The 20,169-nt window shown below is 32.8% G+C and overlaps 1 protein-coding gene across 1 annotated transcript; it reads left to right on the plus strand.

Moving 5' to 3' along the window:
- The first annotated feature begins 5,552 nt into the window (after positions 1–5,552).
- Positions 5,553–7,912, plus strand: LOC149569721 (uncharacterized). Its single transcript, XM_089822430.1, has one exon. The coding sequence runs from the start codon at positions 6,088–6,090 to the stop codon at positions 7,555–7,557; it is 1,470 nt and encodes a 489-aa protein (XP_089678556.1). The 5' UTR covers positions 5,553–6,087; the 3' UTR covers positions 7,558–7,912.
- Positions 7,913–20,169: the final 12,257 nt, after the last annotated feature.

Genomic DNA, 20,169 nt, shown 5'->3' on the forward strand with positions numbered 1-20,169 from the left:
CCTAGGAACTGACAACCCAAAAGTTTCACTCTTCTAAAGTGAGCTCTGCTAGTAGTGAACCTTGTGAACTAGCATGCAAAGTTTTAGTATAACCTGGTCAAAGGATTTTAACCAAATATCATCTACACCTTATCACTCCTTGTCATTACTAAAGAGTGGCATGCTCTAAAGGACTTACAAATATCACTAATTGATGTTACCATATAGGATTTTAAAGACTTGTTAGGTCCACTCAGTTAAGAGATTTTGTCTGCTACAATGGTAAGAAAGCAACAATCAAATGATTTGTTCAGTTTAGCACCACCTTGCTTGTTTAGATCTTTGCTTCACTTGGTTTTTTCCTTCTAATCTTTTTCTAGATGATTCACACTCTTTCACTTTTTCTTTATACTTTCTCTGCTTGATCTTTTCACCTTTTTCCTACTCGGTTCACCTTATTTTTCTTCTTTCTATTCTTACACATCATCGACAATATCAGTAACCCAAAATAGTCTTGATCATCTCCTTAAATAGACAACTTTTGCCTTCCACATTTTCTTGCTTAATCACGGTTATAGATCTAAGATTCAATGGATTTAGTCACTCAAAAAATAGAACTTCCTTGAACTTTGTGAACATATTGATCTTGCTTAAATTTCCTTCATCAAATCTTCATTACATTTATCTCATCATAGATCTCATAACTAGCTTTGACTTTATCCTTTGATCTTCTCAAACATTCTTAATTTTCATCAAAAGTCAACCTCATATTAATCTTTTCTTTTATTCTTCACTCGATGAACATTGCAACTTTACTTGGGCAATACATCACTCGGTTAAAACTAAATATACTTAGTTAACACTAGACTTTAACTTTTCTTTGCCAGGTACTTGACGACAACTGTAGTCACTCAGTTAATATTGTGTTTCTTCTTTCACCTAGTTGTTCAATGTAACTTGTGTATCTCAATGAATACATGCACTTCATCACTTAGTCACATGATTGTAAAAAAATCAAACCAATATTATACTATCATAGTCCAATTCACTTGAGTACCCATTGAATACCAATACTTATCAACTCTGCCATCATCACAATTTCTTCAAATTCTCTTCATCAATCAAACAATCTAGTACTCTACTAAATTAGCACAATGTCTAACCAACTAAAGCTTGACATTATTGATAACACAACAACTAATATGATTCTTTTACATACAATAACAATATTATTAGTTGGGGCTAAGAAAAAATTCCATTTTTATTTTATATTTTCAAATTAGAAATTAAAAATATATATAACTTAAGATGATGTCTCTATACAAGTGCTATCTACATAACTTAAAACTTTTGGTATGCAAGTAGACATGATTCATACTGTTAGTAAATCATATTGATAAGTGAGCTATTTTGAAGTTCCTCTTGCTAAATGACTAGTTTTATCGAAGGACAATTCATTTGAAAACCTAGTCAAAGAACTAAGAAGATTTAACAATGAATTATTATTGTTTAAAATAGTAAATCTAACGTAATGTAATGATAGATTTAATACTAAGATAAATTGATACATTAAACAAAAAAAAAAAAATGAAACAAGGGTTGCGTGAGCAGCTCAAGTCCTTGCCTACAATGAGGGAGCAGAGAGGAAGTGTAGAGGAGGATATTAAAAATTGACTTTGACAATCGAAACATATATATGACCATGGCAAATAGAAATTGCGGTACATTTTTATAACCAAAAACTGAAAACTGTTGTGAATAAAAAATCAAAGTAAATCAAGTATATCAACTTAAAACAATAAAATGTTGTGTAAAAGTTCAAGAAGCAGCTATCTAATGTCCCCCTGTATAAGATACACATTTAAGTTTTTTGTTCAGACATAATTAGAATTTCCATTAAACAAACAGAAAATATTTTCTAAAGTACATGTGGTATAAGATTGCTTTGAATTTAAAAGAATAGCATAACAAATTTAGAAACAATCTTAATAGCTTTTAATAGACGCAGACATTCAATTATGCGAGATTATTGTTTTGCTTAGAATCTTGTTAATGTAGAGTTGTTTTATTACAGTGCCTTACAAAGTCCAATAAAATAATTCATTCATAAAAGCTTATGGATTAACAAATTGAAGAAAATAACTCTTACTTGGGAGCTTGAAGGCTTTATTATTTACATGACAAAATTTAAATGAATAGTTTGCATGAGTTTTCCATAGACCATGGATTATAACATTAGGCTTTGTGAGAGCTCCTAGAAGACACCAACATTCAATTATGAAACATTTTTGTTTTGCTCATAATCTTGTCAATCTATAGTTGCTTCATTATAGTGTCTTCTAATGTTGTTACAATTTTTTCCATCCATAAAATCCTATGGATTGAATAATTGAAGAAAATAACACTTACAAAGGATCTTGGATCTTTGATTTTTGCACGACTTTTGCAATGAATAGGTGCATGCATTGTTAATCGAGGTAAGATCCTTCCAGTTAGCCATTGCATTCCATGAGCTAGATGTAGAATGTTTCCCACACTACGTTACATGTATGTGAAATGTGGAAGCATATACAAGATGCCTAAAATATTTAATAAATACCACCTACTATTTTTCATCAAATTTGTTAATTGAAAAAGGGGGAAAACCACTAAAAAAAAAAGGAGCTCTGCACAATTTGCAAAAAACCATAACTAACAAAAAAACAAGGTTAATGACATATTTACCACTAGAGAATAAAATGGCATTGAATCCTAAATAATCCCACAAAAATATGTTAAAAAAAAAAAAAATCTAAAATAATTTTTACTTTCTGAGAGAGTGGTAAATAAGCACATGTCAATCTTACCAAATATGAATTAAAAAGGTTTAAGAAGTAAAAATTGAAAGAAAAGTCCATGTATAGAGTAATGGAACAAATAGAGCCATAGAAAATTTAAAGAAAATATCTCTGCAACATCACAAAACAACATGGAATTCTCCAAGTACCATCAATAAATGTGTAACTATTAGTCACACTTGGAATTTAAGAAAAATGACCTTTAAGGATAAATATCAAGTGTTTAGATGGTAAAGAAATATATATTAGAGAACAAAGAGAATCAGTTGAAAAGGGCATTTTCCTATGTATACTTGAGGATTTACAACCATCCAAATTTGGGCAGTCAAAGTGAAGCATTATAGAGTAAATTAAGAAAATCAATTATCATATGTCTTTCAACAAATACAATACAAACAGATTATGAGCAATCTATTTCCATATCCATCTCCACTCAAATTATTCCACTTCTCTTACAACTTCATACATGACCTAAGACAACCTCCCTAAGATTTAAACTCATATCCTAACCTAAAATTGATTCTTCGTATTCCCCATGTCAACGTTTATGGATTGTCTTTAAAAAAAAAAAAAAAAATATTGGTGGCACTTCCATGAGAATAGATTGTGGCCTTGAAATAGATTTTTTGTTTGTACAATATAATAACTCACTTGTAAACTGGTTTGGAACTTTGTTTGCATAAAGTAGAATGAATCCCTTATCAGTCGTAAAGCTTTAACCTAATTTGAATCAAGAAACTAAATCAGATCTGTGTAATTGCAACCAATGATAAACTAAAATGGAACATTTTAAGAATGACACGACATACATAACATGAAATCATGTAGTGGACACTTCTGTTTCAAAATACAACATGTCTCTGAAGGCAATGTGTAAAAGCCACGTTTAGTAATCTGCATAGGGAACTTGGCTACCATGCATCATTCTCTTGTGACAGTTGGCAATAACTCTTCTGTTCATATTTTATGTGAAATTTCTGATGTAAAAAATGGAAAAGACTGTCGAGAATAAAGTCGTCTACCAAAGGAAAATTAAAAATATTCAACTTAGAATTTATGTTAAATGAGTCAAGAGCCTACAACACAATGGTAACTTGTGAGCCTCTCATGTGGGAGGTCTTGGGTTCGAATTTGCTTAATACATAAAAATAATTAATTACAACAAATAACAATAATTAATCTAGACTTCAACCGTTTACCGGTTTAAAATGAGGAATTCTATAAGAATGTTTAAATGTATTCACAATTTTCGAAGCCTTTAATCTCCTATCTTTAAAAGGCAAGAACTAATAAGATAAAAGTGTAAAAATACAAAGTATTAACTTAATATTATTGAAGTTTTATACAAATAATATCATTTAATATTAAAATCTTTATCATTTGATGAGAATCATTCATATTCCAATAGTCTTTTGATTGATCAAATTGTAAGTGATGCCTATATCTCATAATGTTTTTTCCTCAAACTATGCAAACAAATCTACAATTGGATAATTAAGGTTCTATATTTTCTAAAAATGTCTAAAGTTTTTAGACAATTAATCATGCCCCAACATCTTTTGGCAATGAGTTTGTTTGGTGAATTCAAGTAGTGTTTAGAGTCCAAGGACCAAATTTAATGGCAATGCCCTAATAATGAGTCAAACCATAATCATAATGAGAATATCGGTGAAGTTTGAATCTTACTAGGAAAGGTGCCCTTGTGCTTAATGCTCCTCCTAACCAATTAAATAACTCGTTCAAAGAAATAGTTATAATAAACATCAAAAAGAGGAGGGACCAATGATAAAAACAAATAAATAAATAAATGAGCATCCTGCTAAAGGGAGAGATAAGTCATAGAACAAATAGAAGTTAGGGAATATGATTATAAACCTATGGAATATGACCATTGAGGGATAAAATAGTGAGAGAATATAGATTTTTATTCAAACAAACAAAAATGGGATTTTCAATGATAAACAAAGGACCAACATTGGATTTTATATTGTTTTAAAAGGAAATAATATAAAATAAGCATTTCCAAGGTCCATGGTTCTTTGGGTTGACTCAATGTCATAATGGGGTTCTATGGCTCTATGTTGATTCTAATAGTGGAGTGGGAAAATGTGTTTTTAGGGTAAATGATTAGGTAGAGAGAGACAACCGTTGAACTAGGACCATAAACATGTTCACATGGTACACCACAAGGTCCTTTACCCTACAATTAATGATACCCTAATTATATTCATCAAAGGTAAAATGTGATCCTCCATTAAAGGCCTAGGGGAACATAAGGGATTATTTAGGCAGAATACTAAATGACTTAGTTAAGACAATGGTGGGACCCACGGGGAGAAACGTTAGTAGATCTCTATGACCCAATGATTCATGTCTGAAACCGCTGACGTCATCACCGCCCACCGCCAACTTATGCACAGTCCTGAACCTGCAGAAGCTGACGTGGACATGGCATTACACGTGTGCAGCGCGTGGGGCCCGCCGCTCCTCGGGTCTAGATCTGTACCGCACCGCTGTGGAGTTCAGAAAGGGGAGCGGGGTTAGTTTGGCGGAGATTTAGTCACAGCCAAAGTTGGAGGTGGTGTGGTGGTTTTTAGTGGTTTTAGTTTGGCGGAGGATTTAGTCACAGCTAAAGTTGGAGGTGGTATGGTTATTTTTAGTGGGTGTGTTTTTAACCATGGTAGGTGGGGGTTTCATAAGTTTTTACACATGTTGTTGATGTATACTTTGGTGGTGTAGTGAGTTCGATTCACGTGGAGATCCAGCTTGGTCTTTTTTGGGATTTGTGAATGGGGATTGCAATTTGCAACGGTGTAGTTGGGAGACCAGGAGTTTGAGTGACATTGTGTTGATTTGATTTTGATTCCTTTCCAAGGCATTCATCCATTCATTTTGCACAAGTACTTATGACAGACAGATCTGATCTCTAAGTGCGTTTTTTATAAGGAAACAAAGAGTTTTTTCGGGGGTATTTGGGGATTTGGTTTCTTATGTTTTGCTTATATGGGCAACAATGGTGGATGAACGAACGACTGAATGAATGAAGTGGGATTGATTGGTTTGCAGAGTAATCTACAGGAGTAATAGAAGTGTGAGGCAGGCTTTTGATTGGTTTGTTTATAAGGAAACAAAAGATTTTTTTGGGGGCTATCTGGGGATTTGGTTTCTTATGTTTTGCTTACATGGGCAACAATGGCGGATGAATGAATGAATGAAGCGAGATTGAGTGGTTTGTAGTAAGGCAGGATTTGGATGTGGGAGACTGAAAAGCATGAATGCTCAGGCCCATGTGGCAGGGCTGAGGAGGTTATCTGCGAGGGCTAACAACAAGGTTCACCACCACCAGGGGCCTCTTCAGAAGGGGCTTGATTCATTCTCTTTGTTTGGGAAGAGAGTGATTGATCATCTGAGGAAGAAGGGGAGGGTACCCATTGACAAGGGGTTGTCTGATGAGGAGTTTGTGAGAATTGAGGCCACTTTTGCCTTCACTTTTCCTCCTGATTTGAGGGCAATCTTGCAAGAAGGGGTGCCTATAGGGGTAGGGTTTCCTGATTGGAGGGCAGGGGGGTCTCAGGGGGGTCTCAGCATGAGGCTCAATCTGCCCATTGCAGGGTTATCATATGAGGTGGCCAAGGGAAGCTTCTGGTGCAAGCAATGGGGGCAGAGGCCCCTTGATATGGAGTCTGCCCTTGCACTTGCTAGGACCAATCTCAAAAAGGTACCTCTTCTTGTGCCCATCTATGGCCACTGCTATGTCCCTTCTTCTCCTAATCTTGCTGGTAATCCAGTGTTTTTTGTCTATAAGAATGAGGTCTTGTGTTGTGGGCTTGATCTTGGTGACTTCTTTGAGAGGGAGGAGTTTGGGCTTCAGGATCCCTTGGATTTCACAAATAGTTTTCATGATCGTAGTCTAGTGTGCCTCAGGAGGGATAGGTCTTTGAGGTCAATGATGGGGCATTGTAGGAAGAGCATGGGCAAGGATGAATTTGAACTTGATGAAGATAAGGTGTGCAAGAACATAGAGGCATGGGGGAGGAACCTTGATTCCCTTGCAAAGTGCTCAGATTTTGTGAACAAGAAGAGTTTCATGGAGTGGCCAAGGAGGAGTGTTTCTGTCTCTGATAGGATCAATTCCCCCAGATTTATCCAAGAGAGGATCATCTCAGACAAGATCCTTGCTAATTTGGCAGCCTCCCCTGCCCCATGGTGTTCTTCCAAGGCTCCAAGGTGGATAGAGTTTTGGAGTGATTTGGCTGAAACTAGGTCATCAAATTCTTCCTTCTCTTGCATCACATCTCCTTCTCCTGAAAGTCTCTTTTCTTCCCCCAAAGTGGACATTGATGTAGCTGAAGATAAATGTGGTGATGATGGGTGTATAAACATTGCTGAGATATGTATGCCTAGATGGGTAATGGAGTACTTGGAGGAGCTTGCAAATCTTCTGAGAAATGGGGGTTGGAAGGAGAGGGACATCAATGACATGCTACTTCAGGTTTCTACCCCACCAAATTTGGCGGACTCTGAAGAAGATGTTTACTTGGATAGCCAGACTATAATAGAGGGGTTGTTGCTTAAGGCAGATTTAATGTCAAATTCACTGAGAAAAGCAGGGTGGAGCTCAAAGGATGTGGCAGAGATTTTCAACATTGAGTACAATCCCATTAAAAAGCCCACCAAGAAAATATCTCCAGAGTTGGCTGAAAGAATAGGGAAGCTTGCTGAATTTGTGGCCAGAGCATGAATGACTTTGTCATGGTAAATTTCTTGTCATGAACCATTCATTGTCTCTGCCTGCTTACACATTTCCAAGCTAATTTTTCTGTTGGTGTATTGAGAAATTGTATAAAATACCATGATTTAATCTACATTTTCAGGCTAATTCTTCATTGTGTTGGGTACTGAGGAACTGTATAAAATGCCATGATATTTGATTTGTGATCCCCCTTATTGTGTAATATTATACTGAACAAGTATTGTATATCGCAATGCATCTCTTTCTTTGCTATAATGTTCTATTTGTTCCTCGTTTGTTTAAATTCTTGAGGGCTCCATGTAAACCAGAAACAACAAAATAGAAGGAAATTGCTTTTATGTCACTTTCGGTTGTCTAATTGCGCACATATTCTTTAATTTGATGACTTCTTCTTCATCTTCTTGTTGATTTCTGATGTTGATCTTACCACAATATCATGATAATGACATCAAATCACATGATCTTCTGGATTGAACTCGCTGGGTTTTCACTATTATGAGACAAAGGTAGGATGTTTCTGGAAAAACTGTGCAATTTTTATTTATTAATCAGCTTTACGGATTGAACTGGGATAAACAATTGATTAAAACTGGGATAAACAATTGTTTTTAATCAAAGAGATCCCATAAAAAAACATTTCATTCTATCTCCTTTCAAATCACACTCTGTAAAAACTGAAAAGTAAAGATTTTTAAAGAATTATATGTATTTTATATTTGATCAAATCACTCTGTAAAAGAATGGGTCCAAATAAAATGGAGGGAGGCAGTGATTTGAAATGGAAGAACACTTGTTCAGATTTTTTTTTTTGTTTGTTTTTGAGGCGTGGCTGTACAATCCACAGAATAAAAGTTAAATAGAAGGAAAAATGGGCAACGGGAACTTATTTTGGCATCTTGTTGAAATTGATGTGTTCTTATCTTTTCTCTCTTTGTTTAATCATGTTTAATTAAGAATCTAATTGTGTCCAATAAACAATAGGCAAGCGTGCACTTTCCATGAAAGCAAACATGACAGCCAATATGAAAGCTAATAGAATAAATTGGATACGCGTACAATGGACAAAAATAGGGTTGTCTGATATTTGTGTTTGGAAGGATGGTACTTGTAACTCCTGAACTTTCTAAGCTTAGAGAGCTTTATGGGTTACTGAAAGTTGAGTTCCAAAATGGGATCCATCCACCATGCTGGGGCCAAATATTAGATTTTCCTTTTTCATAGATATTAGATTTTCCTTTTTCATAGGTATGCTTGTACCACGAGTCTATATATTTATGGGTTGTTTGATATGGAGTTAGAAGTGAGGGGTTGAAGGGTATCTATTGGATTGAGTGTTATCTATCATATTAACGATCGTTAAGTACACATTTTGAGAGTTAAGGGTTGAAGGGCATCTATTGGGATTGAGGGGTATCCATTATGTTAAAATCATTAAGAACGTGATTTCGAGAGTAAAGTGTTGAATGATATCTATTGAATTGAGTGGTATCCATTCTGCTAAAATCATTAGGAAGATGTTTCAAGAGTAAATAGTTGGGATGGTATCTATTGTTTTGCAGTTGCACCAAAAGATTGATTTATTAATATCCAATACAACTACTAGATTTATAGAAGACATAAGAGGTTATTAAACCATGTCATGAATCTCCGCTCGGGACTTTGGCACACTACCAACAATTCCTCACCTAGCATTACTCGTTGTGTTTGCCTGGATTCAAACTTGCAACCAAGCTTTGATAATACTTGTTACGAGTGTGATTATTGTTACACCAAAAGATCAACCTATTAATGTCTAATACAACCACTAGACTTGTAGAAGACACATGAGGTTGTTAAATCATGGCACAAATTCCTATGAGGGACACTGACACACTTCCAACATCTATTGGATTGAGGGGTATCCATTTTGCTAAAATATGTATGAACATGATTTCAAAAGTAGGGTTGAAGGGTATTATAATATTGAGGGGCATCCATTATGTAGAAGTCAATAGGAAGACAATTTCCACTTTTACACTTATATTGTATTTCCAAGGGTTTGCTACAAGCTAGGGTCATCGTTGCACCAAAAGATTGATCTGTCAGTGCCTAGACTTATAACACAAGAAGCAGTTAAGTCATGACACAAATCATAAAGGGGAATGTTGGTGGTTAGTAGGAACAAATCTGTTTGGCTGCTATGACTAAGGAACATTCCATTACCCTTGAAAAATAAGTGTAGTAAATTTTACAATATTTTTGAGATCATATTTAATTATTTATCATCATGTGTATGTTGATGAATAGTGTCTTCATTACCATTTAAAAAATAGTGCTAAACATTCTTTAAAAAAAAAGTGAGTGAAAAAAGTCATGGAATGCGCACATGCTTCCATCAATAGATAGGGGATTACTACTTGTTTCTCTACCCTCTCCCCTTTGTGATCACTTGAAGAATGATCATCTTCTCAATTTCTTCTTATATTGTTTCTTTAGTGGACAACCCTTCTATTTGGATCATTATTAGCGGAGGTATTATTTTGAACAAAATCATATAAAATATCAATTTTTTAGTTAGGTGGCTACAACACATGTAAAAGAATGAAGATTTTAAAAAAATACATATATTTTTTCAATAAAAATACATGTATTTTTTCAATAATTACTTAATATAATTATTTTATAAATTAAACAAATAGATTTAAAAGAATTGATATCAAATTTCCAAACTAAATCTCTTCATACATAGTCATATATAAAATTAAAAAATTATAATTTATAATAATAAAATGCATATATGACATGGCTTTATGTTGGTATATTTAATTTCAAGGATGAATTATAGTCAAACATTTTATATGTAAAGACCTTTATCTTTTATAAAGCATAACATTAATACTTGAGACCTTAAGAACAACATGATCTTATCTTTACTTTCAACATCATAATTTGTAGTCATTCATCTTAAGATGAACAACATGATCTTATCTTTGCTTTCAACATCATAATTTGTAGTCATTCATCTTAAGATCTAAGTGGGTTACCATTGTATGATAGCCTTCCAGATTTATCCAAGATACTAAACTTCATTCCATTGTTTATATTTATTTATAAGATAGATATCACTCTTTATAAAAAGGCATAAATGTTCGAAACTTTAGAAATGCATGAAGAAAAGAATGATTACGGTAAAGATAAGATGTGATGTTTTAAATTATTGTATGCTAAATGATTAATGTTATTTTTATTGATATATTAAGTAACTTATTATATTATTAGGGAAGATTGATTTGTTTTAAAAGATTTTTAAGTTTTTAAAGTTTTATTTATTTGTTTTTAGTTTAGGTCTTGCTTTTTGTATTAAGGGGAATGAATTTTAGTTTTTAATTTTCGTTATGTTATACATTCAAGTTATTTTGGATTTTTTTTTATAGATAGAGATATGTAATTAAATTATTAAAAAATGTTTCTTCTCTGAATAAGACAAGTCTAGATAATTTTTAAATGATCACAAATAACTAAGTGATTGAACTTTATTTTTTGGGTGTTTAGACATAGATTTTTCATCTTTAGAGGATTTGTTTCCTAAATGAGGTTCACAACCTATAAGGTCAAAGTGCTTCATCCCTAGTGACATTAGAGGAGACACAAATTTTAGCAAGGACAAATTTTTTTGTTGTTGCTGGTATAGTAGCAAAACAATAATAATTTTAGTCCCAACATGGATAGAAATGTTTCTCATTCTCTTTGACAAAGTTCCTTCCTCTAATAATATGTGTCAACACCTCTATTTAAATGTTTGAATTTAAGGAGATAGCAAAACAATAATAATTTTAGTCGTAACAAGGATAGAAATGTTTCTCATTCTCTTTGACAAAGTTCCTTCCTCTAATAATATGTGTCAACACCTCTATTCAAATGTTTGAATTTAGGGAGATAGCAAAACAATAATAGTTTTAGTCGTAACAAGGATATAAATGTTTCTCATTCTCTTTGACAAAGTTCCTTCCTCTAATAATATGTGTCAACACCTATATTCAAATGTTTGAATTTAGGGAGAATGCTTTGGAGTAAAGAAAAACATATGAAGCATATTCTAATCTTTAAGAGAGTTTTGGTATAGTTTGATTGATTTACATAGTTGTGAAAAATGACATCACCATTTTTCCTTGTGCTAGAGTAATTTAGCTATTTGTGATTCCACAAGGACCAAAGTTCTCTAATTTAAGTGGGTCCTTAATTTGTGGACAAAGCTTTCATTTGAATGAAACCCTTGTTTCCATTTTTTAATGTTCATTTTATTTTCTTAGTTTTATTTGGGTAAATTGCCCACATTTTATCTTTACATTTGGAACATTAATGTTGAATTTGTAGGTTATTATTTATATTTATTTTTTATTTTCTTGTAGATACATGACATTTATATTATTAAATATTTGTGCTCCATAAAAAGGAGCATGAGATTTTGAGTTAACAATTTTATCACATATTGTTGCCTTGAGAAGTATGTTATTAATTTTTAAAAGATGTTATTTTAGTGGTCTAACATGGAAAACCTTTTTTTAAGAATGTTATGACAACCTCTCTTACAATTGTAGAGGTTAAAATTAGGGGAGATCATTTTGGATGATAGGATCATGTCAATTGATTATTCAAACAAAAAATTATAACAAGCTGTGAGTTATATATTACTCTTAGGTATTCACATGTGTGAGAGATGTGATAATATTCATCTTCATTATTTAGAGCTATCATTGACACCTAGTTTTAACCCATGGTTTTAACACTTTGTATATAATGCCATTTGTGGTATTCTATTTGCTTATACAATGAGTAGTAGAATGATATTTTGTATGAATTTTTCAGAAGGTTTTTAAGTGTTGTTAGATTGGTAATAATATTGGAGGAAGATGAATGAGTTGTTGCTTCTTTGTAGATAATACATACTTATCCTCTTTTTCATATATTTTTAAAATTTTCAAAAGTAGCTTTCTCTATGCAAATATATGTATTATGTTTTTTAGGCTTACAAGATCATTTAATTTTTTAACATATTGTAGTGTTTTCCTTTATTTCTAATAACTTGTAATATCTTTGTTAGTGTAACAATTTGTCTAAGGCAAAGAATAAAATGCCAAGATCTAGAAGTTCAATTGGTAGCACAAGAGAGATGTGCCAAATGATATAATGAATTGATTAAGTCAATAGTGATAAAGAGTACAATGTTCAATAGCCTAATGATTTACAATGTAGATGTGCCTTAATATATAGGCAATGCATGATAACTAAGAGTGATGCAAGTGATAACCTATCAACTAAACATGGTGTTATCACATGTCCACCAAAGATGGATCATCCTCCATTCTACAATAGATGTGCAGCAATGAGAAGATGATAATGTGATAGGAGAAACAGGTTGATCTCACACCCAAAGATGTATGAGATGATAACTCATTGTCAAGTGGATTTCACCAACACCATGTGCCAAAAAGAAATGCAAAATCCTATGCGTCTATGTGGCAAGTAATATGCAAATGCATTATCCTATGTAAATTGTAATTAGTGAATATTTAATTACACCAATAGTTAGGAACTTGATTGAGGAATTCACTAGTGTCTCGAATTTGTTCTATATTTTAAGTTATTTCTCCTTTACTTACATTCTTTTATACATGAATACATATTTTCTTGAAGAGGTTGCTTTGAGATTAGTAATAAGTTCTAGAAGCAATATGTGGAGTTTGGAATTCACTTAAATTTCATTTGTGCTATACTATTAGCCATTTGATTACTCTTTTTTTGTTTGAAATCCCCTTCTACAAAATAAAATTCCAATTGTTTAAGGTGGTTTACTTAGTGGAATGGGTAGAATTGTGGCAATAATTGATCTCTACTAGCAATCTTCACAAAAAATCCTTGATAAAAAATATCCATAATGGTTCATACTTCAAAAGGATGCTCCAATTTATTAGATCTTGAGAAGATTTGATAGATTCCTTAATACCTCCAAGACAAATTTTTTAATCTTAAGTATGTGGTATCTCAACTAAATGGATCACAATAAAAAAAAAAAATCCTAAGAAACAAGAGAATTAATAAACTTTTGATTCCTTGGTTCTTTGTTAGAAAGGGCTTTTGAGTGTATGTAGACTATTTCTAGACCAAATATTGCTAGATTGAAGCTAAGAAGGCCCAATTAAGGTTTTGTATGCTATTGTTTGGGTTGGTTGTTGTTGATTTGATTTCTTGTGCTTGCAGATGAACTTTTTGAATATCTTATATTGGTTATAGTTATTTCTATAATGAATTGATCTATTTTTATTTGTAGGTAATTTATAGGGAGACGATCTCACTATAGTGACTCACAAAAAAAAAATCTATTTTACTGTGAATCGTCATCCCAAGTCTCTTTATGGACTTAAACAATATATATGTGAAAAGGGTTGTTACAATCAATAGGTTGATATAGCTAGCTAAACAAAAGCCAAAAAAGTTATAATCAAACTCAAATACCAACTACAAAGAATAGCTAATAAACCATTGTACACTGCAGTTCAACACCTCAATAAATATGGAAAGATATGTTAGAAATAGAACATGTTGAGAGGGGTAGGGGTGAATTAGTATTCCAACACTTTTTGCCCAAATATGGATATAAAAAATAAACCTTAAACAAGCATAAATAATTCATCTAAATAGTAACAATAAGCACCCCACAAAGAAACTCATAACACCATATTTTGTTAACTAGGGAAACCCTGGTCAAGGGAAAACTCCAGTGGGGATGGTACCCACTAAATGATCCACTTATCAAAAGTATCTTGTGCATGGTTTTCACCCTATCAAGAGTGTATTATAATCATATAGTGTATTTTTCATTGTTAGAGGACTAGGCCTTGTTAGAGGCCTCAAATCTATTAGGATTTGTACTACAAAATAGGTGAGCTTAGGGCTCTTACAACACTATACAACTTTATAAGTAGTATACATTATTACGAAAACTATAACTATGTTGATATCCTAAATATTTGATTAATCATTTGTTGTCCCTTTTATCTGCTCATGCATATAAACCTATGTTCCACTTCGATCATCAAAATAGCATCTAATAAACAAAAACAATATTGCACATATCAATTATATTATATCGTAAGCATTGGCATCTTCGCTTAACCATAACATTTTCCTTAACTTCTATGTTCAGTCAACTATACATCTTACCAAGACGTTATCAAACTTAACATTAATTTTTCTAGCCAAGGGTTAACATCTAGGATGTTGTCTCTACATTTCTAAGTCCTTGATTCAACAAGTTAAATCAACTCCTTAGCCAAAATGACTTTGTTATTCCATGTACTATATTCTTGCAAAAACAGTCTATCAACTGATTTTCCTTCTAAAACATGTGCCAAATATCAAACTAATTTAAGTGGCCTTAGGAATGTCATCTAGGCTCTCCATACTACCATATCCAAAATTTGTAGCTCTATACTTGCTTCTAGTCAAGCTTGCTGAAACTAATTATCTGCTTGTTCATAGTTTTCCCGAGTTAGACAATTTTCTTCAATAAGATATACCAAATTGTATACATAGATTAAGTGGTATTACCCTTGTCTTATTATCATGAATAGTGATGTTATTGCTATGGGGGAGTATCCTAGCATTGTTGGACATATGATTTAGTGGTTATGTGTTTCATTCATGATAGAATTTATCATTGATGTCAACATACTAGTTATTTTGTGAAGACTAGTAAAGCAACAAACAAAGAATGACTTTGTGTAGTTTGAGGATTGAAGATTAGCTTATGCACACGTAAGATTATGTTCTAGAGTATGTCTAGATGATACAGTTAAAAGTGCATGCATAAATATAAAGACTGGACAGGGTTATAAAGGATTTAGTAAAGGCAACTTTCAAACATTATTTTTGGAAAGTGAGTACTGATGTTTGGATTTTGTCTGGTAATAGAGATGGAATCTAGTTGAATAAACTTAGACAAAGGTTGAGGACATGTTGATGAAGCTTTGGTTAATCACGCATATTTAGATGATTGATGAGTGGAAAGTTATGAAGATAGTAAACTAACATATTGCTTGTAATTGTGAAAATGATGTAATATTGTAATTTAACATGTATTATAATGTCTTAAGTTGGTCCTATATTATTAATGTAAATTGGGAAAGCCTCATGGCTGACTCAATAATTTATTCTAGGACTTGATATGAAGACAATATGTTTTCCTTGGTTGTAATTATTATTGAGATCATTTTATGTGATATTGTATCTTGTGTGAGCTTACATGTGAACATCTTTTGGATCAAAGAAGGTGCAATTGAGGCACAAAGAGATTATAAGAAACTATATTTAGCAAGATAAGTTGTTGTTGGAAAGTTTTTGATGTACACTTTTATTATTTAGTGAGGATAGTACTAAAGCTATTTGGACAGTGGATCCATCTATCTTTGTTTCTACTCCTGACACAGTTGGAATTTCCTATCATAAATTCGAAGTATCATAATAGGGACTCATATGTACTAATTGTATTTCATTGACTCCTAACAAGGTCCATCCTTTCACAAGGAACATTTATATTAGTACATCATCTTGTGGGTACCATGCCCACCAAGGTTTTTGTTACAATATATAGTCCACCAATATAAGTTGGGGGGTGGGGGGTGAATCAATTATATAACTATTGTCACAATTATCAACCTTAATAAAACTTAACCAAGTGAACAATTTAATTAAAAACCATAACAAGATACTCATACACAATAACACCGGATATGTTAACTAAGGAAACTCTTGATTAGAGGGAAAACCCCATTGGGGATGATACCCACAAGATGATGCACTAATATAAATATTCCTTGTTAGAGAATGAACCCTATTAGGAGTCTATAACAACATTCAATACATATCAGTACTTGTTAGGAGATTCCAACCCTATTAGGAGTTGTAGAAGGAAGATGGACCCCCTTTCCAAATAGCTTCAGGGGCAAGACCAATGAATGCACTGTCCAAATGATCTTTGTATTATTCCTTGCAGAATAATAGAATTGTATTGTACTTCTCCTTCCTCTTTTTCTATCTTGTCAATTGGACCTCTATTCATTCTGAACTTGTTACCAGATCAAAAACTTTGCATCCAATAATCCCTTGGATCACTTACTCTCATTCACCAAACACTCTAATCATTTTCGCACTTTCTTGATTACTTCGCATTCAATACTTCATCATACACACTTACAAACAAGGAAAACATCTTTTCTTTATACCATATCTTCAAAATAATTCCTTGAGTTATCCTTGAGACTTTTCCAATTGATTGTAATAGGATAATTAATTATTTTATAATGACAATAGCACTGTTGGCTCACAATCTATACAACTTCTCACATGTATGACACTAGGACTTGTGCACTCATTGATGTCACCATCATACCATCTTTTATCATTGACTAACTGCACATCTCCAAATTATATAAGTGTTAAAAGATATAATGCAATCACCAGAAGCCGCTTCTCAGGTACTTTGTCTCTATACTTCTCACCGTAAATCAAACATATCATCCACATGTCTTTGACTTACTTTACACATATTTAAACTTATCATCAAGACATAGCGTGGAACATGTCCTTACCCACACATCACCGCATCATCAAACCTTTGTCCATACGACCTTGATCTCCATCTGTTACTCTACTAGTCTTCATAGACTTACTATTATGTTGACATCAATGACAAACACAATCATGAATGCAACATGTCAATACTACCACATGCTCACCAATGCTTAGGATAGTCCCCAAAAGGAATACCATTAGTAATCATGCTAAAAATATCACCATTTGGCATTGATGGTAACATAGATGAAAAAACATCTAGGTTCCGAGAATTATTAAACAATACTCTATTACTGTTGTTGTTCACATCTTTTAAAATCCACTTCATCAATCAAATTTGAAATCCTCTAGAACACTTCTCTATTCTACATCTTCTAGATCAACATCGTGAGTTGTTTAGTAAGAAACTTCTTAGCTTCTCCCCCATATCAAAACTCTTTATGTTGCATATTTTCCCATAGAGATATTCCTTCTCTTTTACATGAATCTTTCTAAATCGCCCTAATAAATATCTCTCCACCATACATACTTAGGAGATGTTTTTCATGCATTATCTCTCCCATTTACATCAATGAAAAAGGCTTAATTATGTCAATTTACTGCTGCAATTCTTCAACTAGCTCAAGTGTCCAAAGTCACTGTTCAATACCAAATACCAAGAGTTCTCAATGACTTTGCTCATCATAGATTCTCCCCCATACAGGAAGCATCAACATTTAGTCTAGTCTAACAATAGTTCTCTATACCACTAGATTGATGCAGTCTCTACACCATCTACTTTGAAGTAGGTAGGGGCATAACCTCAAGCATACCTTTCAAGTACTCAAATGTATCTTTCGATAAGGGATTTGTAAAGATATCTACAATTCGATCTTTAGTACTCACATATTCCAATCTAATGTCCTTTTTTGCTACCTTTTCTCTCAAAACATGATACTCAATAGATATACGCTTAGTCTTAGAATGCAATACAAGATTCTTAGACATACTATTGTACTTGTGTTATCACAGTATATGATAACAGGTTCTAAAAATTCTATCCTAACATCTTTCAACATCTGCTTCATCCACAACACGTGATTACAATTATTTTTTGTTGCTACATACTCTGCCTCAACTGTACTCTAAGAAATACAATCTTTTTTCTTGCTCAACCAAGAAACCAATCTTCCTCCAAGACAGAATGCTCCACTTCTGGTGCTCTTTCTATCATCCATACTACCTACCCAATCTGCATCAATATAAGAACATAGAGTGAAATCACTTGATCTATCATACCATATTCCATAATCAAATATTCCTTTTAAATATTTGAATATTCTCTTTACTGTTGCATAATGATACTCCTTAGGATCAACTTGAAATCTAGCTACAATCTCGATTGCATTTTCTATATTTGGTCTAGTGTGAGTCAGATATTGCAAACCTCCAATCGTGGATTTGTACTTTTTTTATCAACTATATATGTCTCATTTTTGCTAGATAACTTGTGACCAGTTACCATTGGTCTACCAACAAGCTTGCAAATTTCCAATCCAAATTTATTCAACAAGTCTTTCAAACACTTAGCTTGTGAAATAAAAATACCATCACTTTTTTGTACAATCTGCAAACCTAGGAAAAACTTCATTTCTCTAATCTTTCTCATTTCAAACTCATTTTTCATTTCTTTAGAAAACTTATCACTTGTTTCATCATTACCTCCAAATATTATGTCATCAAAAAATATTACTATTATCAACAATCCTTCTCTATTTCTTTCAAATACAAGTTACTTTCTACAGTACTTTTAGTAAAACCAAGCTTTGCCAAATAATTGTCCAACCTTGCATACTAGTTATTATTGGTGTACCAATAGGTTTACAACTTTCCAATCCAAATCTCTTCAAAAAGTATTTCAAATACTTAGCTTGTGAAATAAAAATACCATCACTATTATGTACAATCTGCAAACCCAAGAAAAAATTCATTTCTCCAATCATACTCTTTTCAAACTCATTTTTCATTTCTTCAGCAAACTTATCACTTGCTTCATCATTACCTCCAAATATTATGTCATCAAAAAATATTACTATTATCAACAATCCATTCTCTATTTTTCTTTCAAATACAAGTTACTATCTACCATACTTTTAGTAAAACAAAGCTTTGCCAAATAATTGTCCAACCTTGCATACTAGGTTCTAGGTGCTTGCTTCAAACCATATAGAGATTTCTTCAGTCTACATATCGTGTCTTTTTCTTCTATAAGAGGGAAACCTTCAAGCTTCTTAATGTATACCTCTTCTTCAATTTCTCCATTTAAGAAGGCTGATTTGACATCCATCTAATAAACTTTCACTCTGAACTTTTCCATCAGATTCCTTGTCTTCATTTGCATACATAAAATTTCTAGGTCTTCTAGGCTTAAACTCTCCCTTATACTTTTCTCTCTTTTAGGAAATTTAGATGCATAATGAAAAAATTCATTATAAGTCCAACATTTAAATATATCCTTACCATCTGGTTCTCTTCTTACAAGAAGGGCTATACCTTCTTCAATCTTCTTATCTTCATCAAATCTGGTTCTACTATTGCTAGCAAAATCTCCATGTGTACTTGCACTTCTAGACAAATTTGGACGAATACTTAAGGAACTAAAAGCTATTTCAACTCTTATTAATTCTCCAAACTATCTTAGACCTACTTCAGTTGCTTCCAATCTTCCAAGAAAAGTTTTCCTGGTGAACTTCTTAGTACAAGGTATCAATAGTTCAATCATCTGTGCTACTTGCTTGAATGGTAGTTTTGAAGTTTTTAAGATCTTCCACACAACCTCATCTTCCTTGGTTCCACCATATGACTTAATTCTTGCAAAAATTTCAGATATCCCACCAACATAGCTTCTTACAAATTCATCTTCCATCATTTTAGCATCTTGAAAAGTGTATATCCAACTATGTAATCTTATCCTTTTTGTATGTGTATCTCCTTCAAAAACAAATTCTAGTG

Source organism: Cupressus sempervirens, chromosome 3 (genome assembly GCF_028749045.1).
Source record: "Cupressus sempervirens isolate cs-2001-9-10 chromosome 3, ASM2874904v1, whole genome shotgun sequence".
Lineage (NCBI taxonomy): Eukaryota > Viridiplantae > Streptophyta > Pinopsida > Cupressales > Cupressaceae > Cupressus > Cupressus sempervirens.

Excerpts from the sequence above, each read along its gene's own strand:
- LOC149569721 (XM_089822430.1), top strand. The coding sequence starts at position 6,088 with ATGAATGCTCAGGCCCATGTGGCAGGGCTGAGGAGGTTATCTGCGAGG.